Below are 7320 nucleotides of genomic sequence, written 5' to 3' on the forward strand. Positions count from 1 at the left end.
TTAAATTAATTAGATTTTTTTGGATTATTCATTAATATGACAATATTAAAAAAATTGTAGATTACAGTTTATCTTATTTAACATATTAATAAAACCTGTAAAAGATCTTTTTTTTGAACAAAATAAAATAAAAAGTGTTATTTATTTTACAAACAAAATAATTATCTCGAAAATAATATATCATAGTTATTTAAGAAATATTTTACTTTAAAATGTTTAATTTGCATGCAATTTAATAAGAAAAAATAAAGAAAAAAATTAAATATTTTTTAAATCCTAGCAATGAAAAAGAAAGATCATTAAAAATAATTTGAAATATGCTTTTTTTAGCCATGTCATCAAAATGACATGTCATCCATATCACCTCATTGAACCAAGCAAGCAAAAAAAATAAAAGGGTTAACCAGTTTCAAAGGCAACAAGTTACTTATTGCTATAATTGGTAGATTTTTCAAAGTACGATGTCCCTAATAAAAAATAATTTGAAAGTACATTGTTGTAAATAAGAAAAAATGAAAGCAGAATGTTATAATACGAAAATTATGAAAATAAGTTGTTATTCCATGCATTTAACCCTATAGTTAAAGTCTTGTCTATTGAAAATCACCTCCATTTTCGAACAATATAAATACTTACATTTTAATTGCGTGTCGACATGGTTCAGTTTTTGAATTATTGATGGTTGAAAACCAAACACATTAGGTAGAATACAAACATAAACTTAAACATAAACATCTATTATGGGTTTTATAAGTTGAGTGAATACATTTAAAAGAGCAACGGAATCAAGAATTATCCGATTCGATCAAGAATTTTCCCTTGATGCCAAGAGGAAATTGGCTTGGATTATGAAGGACAAGTTTGTGACCATCTCATGGGGTAAAAATGAACGGATACTAAATAGGGTCGTTTATTCAAATGCTTACACTGTACACGCTGATTGGTAAGAGTCGTCACCTTCACTTATTGTGTAAGACTCTTGATCATTATCATTGCTCTTACGGGGTAAAACTCTTGATCCTTATCATATTCATTCGATAAAATAAGTAACCCATAAACCCGGTAAGCATTTGATAAGTAACCCCTATCTTTTAACCCATTTACCAATTTGGGAAAGCCGATGTGCATGATAACCCACTCCTCTACTTTATTCTCTTGTTTCATAGGAAATCTTTGTTTTCCATACGAAGTAGCCACCTATTCTCTATCCAGTTCATCATTGACATCATCAACACTAAGATGTAGCGTGTAGGAATCAACAATCATGCTCTCCTATGCAACACAGTTTTCTTCGTTAGAGGTTGATATTAGACTATCAATTTTAAATTTAGAATTATCAGTATATTCTTTAACTGAAAAATGTTTTATCTTAGATAATTAATTTGATACTGATATCGATGGAGGCAATGACAATGAGAACACGATTGAGGGTGATTGGGATTTAGGTTTTTTTTTTTAAAATCACCTATGCAAGTTAACGACTGATATTATAGTTTTTAAGATGTCTAATGAGTTATTTATAAAAAAAAAATATCCAACAACTTAATTATTCAAAATAAAAATAAAAACCCATTAAGTCCTTTTTCTAGGTTTTTTTCTCTCTAAAAATGATGCAATTATTTATGGGTGTACCATCGTTTTGAATGCAAAATAATTGAAGCACAAAGAGGATAACAATAAGAGTAACTTGTAGGGCCTTGGCTGCCCAAAATTGACTAATTTGGCATGGGGTGTCATTAAAATTTTCAAAAGTAATTTTCAAAAGTGACGTTCAGTTTTCCAAACATATTATATTTATTTATTTCAACTTAGGTTATTTTATTAAATGTCTACTAGGTAAGTATTTACCGATAAAAATCGTCTCTTTAATTTATCTTATAGAGTAAGACTTCTAATCATCAAAATGAATTGATAGTATATGTTCATAACTCGATAAATATTTATCTATACTATCTTATTAAGCAAATTCATCAAAAGTTTTAATGTCTTAAAATTCTAAATGACCAAAATACATTTTTCACTTTTTCACTATTTCACTCCTTCCTCTCCTCACATACACCCATCCCATCACATACATTTACCTCTCACATTCACTCACATTCAACGGATTTTTTTAAATTATAATTTTAAATTTACATTTTATATTTCTATAATTAGTTAATTAATTACTTTACGTCATTTACTTTTAAATATTTCATTTTAAATATTTATCAAATTAACATACATAATCGTATATCACATAAAACATGTTTAAAAAATACATTTTTATTTTAACAAGTTACACTATTATAATCGTCTCGTTAATACCTTCGAAATGAGTCTAATATTGAATAGTTTTTGACTTAATTATATTATTATATATTATATATACTATGAAAAAATATTTTTAATGTTTACGATTCATACTTTTATAGTTATTTATTTATATATATGCTATACATTTTGGGATTAGGCTGTCCAAATTGCACTGTATAATATGTTCTTGGGTTTTTTTGAAATATATATATATACACGTATTAATTCAACCTTAATCTGAGCTTCTGGACAAGAAAGAGGATAAGCAGTTGAAATTTCATTCTAAAACCCATTTTTTTTTGTCTTTTCATAGTTTATGATCTGTCAAATTTGTAGTTTTCTTTATTGGTTTTGAGTGTTTATCTTAAAACTCAAATTTTTTGGTTCTTTGCTCTTGGTGTAAATCGAACACATTTGTGGAGTCGTTTAAATATGTTGAATTTTAAATATATTGTATTTTAAACTGTCATACAATTTTTTTCATTGATAGTATGTAATTAGAACCATAACTCTTATTTATTCAAATTGTATTAATATGTAAAGATCAAGTGTAACATATATCATCGTTAAATCTTGTCTTATAAAACCAGTGAAACTTCAAAATCGTTAAAATTCATGGCTCCCGCCGCATTGCACGGGTACACAACTAGTTAGGTAAGAGTCATCACCCTCACTTACTGGGGGTAAGACTCTCAATCATTATCTTCTTTCTTACTGGGCAAACTTTTCAATCTTTGTTATGTTCACCCGATAATTTAATTGAACCGATAAACACTTACTTAAGTATTTAGTAAACAACACTTTAATCATGAATTCATATGTATTTTGATTCTTAAATATATATTAGATTTTTTTTATACAACTGGTAATCGTTGGACACTTTTAATTCCATAAAATACTTCATAAAATCGGCAATTAATATAACACCTTCATGTTCTCTTAAAAACGTACAACTTATAAAATAAAATCGAGAAAGATAAAATAAGAACCTATTGGTGGATTAAATAATACTAGAAAGGTACTTGTGCAATGCATCGAAACACATCTTGATTTCAATGTTTCGTTTTATTCATTTTTATGTCGATATAATACGATTTTATGTGGTTTTGAGAAAGATAATTTTTTATTTTTTAATAAAATATAAATTTAAAAATATTATAAATTTTTTTAAAAAAAAATATCGATATCAGTATCAAATTAATTTTATTAAAAGTTCTTGTGTTTTGGTGTAATTTTCTTAATTCAAAATTTTTAATTATAATTTAATTTAGATTTAGTAATATAATTTTTATAAAGATAAAAAATTAAGTATTCTGTTAGAATTTAATGATTATTCCAATTATATTTAAAATGAAATGTTTATCGTGTATTTGATTGTGTTTATCTGCAGTTAGTTACAAAAATTCAAATATAGAGTTTTAATAAGTTGTACTTAAGCACAATCTATTTGTAATCTTGAATTTTAAGTAATATGGATCAATAAATAATACTTCATGCATATAAAATAATTTTTAAGAGTTTTTATCAAATACTTTATAATATACCATAGATGTTTTACTTGGTTCTTTTTAAAAAAATTTCACGATATAAAAATGTTAAATAGTTGGCATTTGCTTTCAACCACCTCCCTGGGACTTTCTACTCTGTCTCCACCAACCTTTTAGTTACAGATTCCATCCTCTGTCTTCCATGGCATCCTTTCTTTGTTCCCCCAAGTTTTTCTTGCTTCTTCTGGTTCTATCAGCAATCCCAATCGCCATCATCATCTCCCTCGAATCAGCCACTCCAATCTCTCATCACTACCACTTCCATAGCACCGGTTGGCTCAGAGAATCAACCAAATGGGACCATGTTAACCGCCGCTTCATCGTCTCCTTAATGGACGGCGGAGGTCTCGGTGTTCTCCCCCTACCTGATGAGGATGACAGGACTGGCGCTGTCCTGCAAGAGATCGTCGTTGTCAAAAATACAGACGCCATAGGGAACGGGTCTTGTGGTCTATTTATCGACCGGCCAAGAAATAGGGTGGTGGTTGCCATCGCCGATGTTCTGGGAAATACTTACAGTGCCGTCGCCGCCTATGATCTCGATTCATGGAAGCGCTTATTTTTCACCCACCTCAGTTTCTCAGGTTGGACTTGGACTTGCTTTTTCCAAAAATCCTCCTTTTTTCTTCATTATTAAATATATGAAATCAACATAAATACCAAAGATTCATATATACCATTTTATGTCGTATAGATGACGGGAAAACGTTTGCGGATGACGTAACCGTCGATGCAGAAGGAAACACATATGTGACGGATGCCAAAGGTACCAAAATCTGGAAGGTTGGGCTAAACGGCGAGCTATTATCCGTCATAAAAAGTCCTCTTTTCCACGCGAAAGAGTGGTACAAGGATTTGGTTACCCTCAACGGGATTGTCTACCATCCCAACGGTTACTTGATTGTGGCTCACACTCTCACCGGATATCTCTTCAAGGTTGAAATCAATAAGGACAACCAAGTTTCGGTGGTGAAGATTGATGACAGTTTGGCAATTGCGGACGGATTGGAGCTTTTGTCACCGACCAAACTTGTTGTGGCCGGAGCCAACGGTGTAAAGTTGGTGGAGAGCAATGATGATTGGGAAACAGCGGCGATCGTGGGGAGGTCGCCGGTGTTAAAGCATCGACTTGTGACTGCATCGACGGTGAAGGATGGAAAGGTGTACATCAACCACGCAATCGGGATGGGGTACCCAAAGAAGAAGCACGTACTTGTTGAAGCTGTTTTTTCGTAGTTGTTTTGATTGATATTAATAAATATTGTTGCAGTTTCAAGAAGAAGCACATTTGGGTATTTCTTTTTCTTACAACAATGAAAAATTGGATCTTTTAATATTAGAAAGAGTTGAGGAAATAAGTAGAATATTTTATGATATCATGATTTATTTATGGGATTTTGATTTGATTTTTGGAAACTTGGAGTGGTTTTCGATGATTAACTTTTGTTTTGCTACCGTTCACGTCATACCCTTTTAGTCTTTTTGTAGGTTTTTCGTTCTTGTTCACTTGAGTTTGTCTTCTTCTAGTTTCTTTGTGCCAGGGGCTTCATTTTTCGGGTTGGTTTTTCTATTTATCTGAACCCTCTTGTGCATTGGTTTTTCGTCTTAATAAATTTCAAAAGAATTGAAAGAGAAAAAGAGAAAAAAATTATGATATGCCGAAATGTGTAATAACATGGTCACGACTCACGAGGTTCAGAGCCATCACGGAAAGATTGTTGGGGTTAAAATACAAGACAAACGGATGATAACATAATTAATAGAAAAAACGAGTAAATTACATTTTGGGTTCATATTCATTATCAAATCAAGTTCTTGCTTTAAATACATTTTAAATGCATTTTGCTATTTTTTATCAAAAACTAAACAAAAATATTATTATTAAAAAATTCATCTTTTTCCTTCTCCAACTATAAACTTCACCTCTGACTATGGGTGAGTCTCTTCCATCACTTGCTAGATCTGGATTCTTTTAATAGTCAAACAATATTTTTGGTGTTCGTTTCTCCTTAGACGCATCAATTTTTACCCCAATTTTTCCTTTCACGTATACCATTTATGATCTATCCTTTTTCACTAATATACATGCACACACACAACACAGAATCTGTCAACAGATTAAAATCAAAATGAATCAATGACTTCTTTTTCATGTTGCATATGCACACATACTATCAAAGCAAACATAAAAAAAACTATAGAAATACAAAAATTAGAGAGAAAAAAGAATAAGCCTAAGTTCTTTTGTGTGTTCTATTGTGGTATTCGTTTTTCATCTTTATACAGCAAAATGAGATCTACAATGGTGAGTCTACATGCATTAGATCTTTGTATACACACATACATCCACGATATTTATGACACATAGACATAGAGATGGGAATGATCAATGAATGTGTAAGAGGAAGTGCAGGTGTTCACACACATACACACACAGAGGAGGCTAAAGGACAATGATCTCGTCATTGGAGGGTTGGAGGGTAAGGCGAGGTAGTTCTCTTGAAATTGGGTCGATTAGGGTTCATGATAGTTACAGTGTTACCATAGGGACAAAGGGTTGGCCTGATTTGAGATAGAGGCAGTTAAAGGAGTTGCCGAAAGGAGGAGGGATTGGAGAGCCATCGAAAGGGAGAGCTTTTTTCTCGTTTGGGATGTTTGTAATATGTATATATATAATATTGAATACTATAATGATATAATAATATTATTTTGTTTAGTTGTTTAAAAGAAAAACAAATAAATGATTAAAAATAAATACCATTGAGTTAAAAGACCTTGTTAGCGGCTGTTAGTTGCAGGGACCAAAATCGAACCAAAGTGCCAACCATAACCATCAAAAGTGTAATATATATATATATATATTAAAGGAAGAACCAAAATGTTATTCAATAAGAACACTTCTATCCTATTTATCTTTTTTCTCATTATTTTGATTTATTTTTAATATACAATCAACACATTAATTGTTAACCCTTTCACTTTCCTACTTTTTTTAACTCCATTTTCATTATTTTATAAAGGAAAATTGAATCTACAAATATATAAAACTATATATAATTTTATTTACATCAATACATGCATATTTTTAATTACATGACATTGAAAAAATAAATCATCAAAATCAATATATAAAAAAATCTATTAAAACTTTTCAATCAATCAATATATTAAAATAATAACCAAAATGTGGTTCAATGAGAAGTTAAACATATTCTTTTTATAATTGAAATTAGAATCCACAAAAAAATATTTTGATTTACATCAATGCATATATTCTTTTATTTACACGATGATTAAAAATGCATTATATGTTAAAGGAACTCACATTTAATTTTTTCGTAAAGTGAAAAAAAGTATGTAAGATAATATCTTAAATCATATTTTTGATGATAAACATAATGCAAAAAATTATTATTTTATATCAATTCTTACAAATTTGTAATATTTTTGTGGTTCTCATTTGATTATCACCCACCCC

The 7320-nt window shown here is 30.0% G+C and overlaps 1 protein-coding gene across 1 annotated transcript; it reads left to right on the forward strand.

Moving 5' to 3' along the window:
• The first annotated feature begins 3937 nt into the window (after positions 1-3937).
• On the forward strand, positions 3938-5197 carry LOC112518246. Its single transcript, XM_025125879.1, has 2 exons — positions 3938-4426; positions 4537-5197. The coding sequence occupies exons 1-2, from the start codon at positions 3985-3987 to the stop codon at positions 5076-5078; spliced, it is 984 nt and encodes a 327-aa protein (XP_024981647.1). The 5' UTR covers positions 3938-3984; the 3' UTR covers positions 5079-5197.
• The last annotated feature ends 2123 nt before the right edge of the window (positions 5198-7320 follow it).

The sequence above is a fragment of the Cynara cardunculus genome, assembly GCF_001531365.2.
Source record: "Cynara cardunculus var. scolymus isolate 2C chromosome LG 9, CcrdV1, whole genome shotgun sequence".
In the NCBI taxonomy this organism is placed as follows: domain Eukaryota; kingdom Viridiplantae; phylum Streptophyta; class Magnoliopsida; order Asterales; family Asteraceae; genus Cynara; species Cynara cardunculus.

Bases quoted from the DNA above. Each gene is read 5' to 3' on its own strand.
- LOC112518246 (XM_025125879.1), top strand. From the start codon at position 3,985: ATGGCATCCTTTCTTTGTTCCCCCAAGTTTTTCTTGCTTCTTCTGGTT. The intron at 4,427-4,536 runs GTTGGACTTGGA...TATGTCGTATAG, and splicing joins CACCCACCTCAGTTTCTCAG to ATGACGGGAAAACGTTTGCG.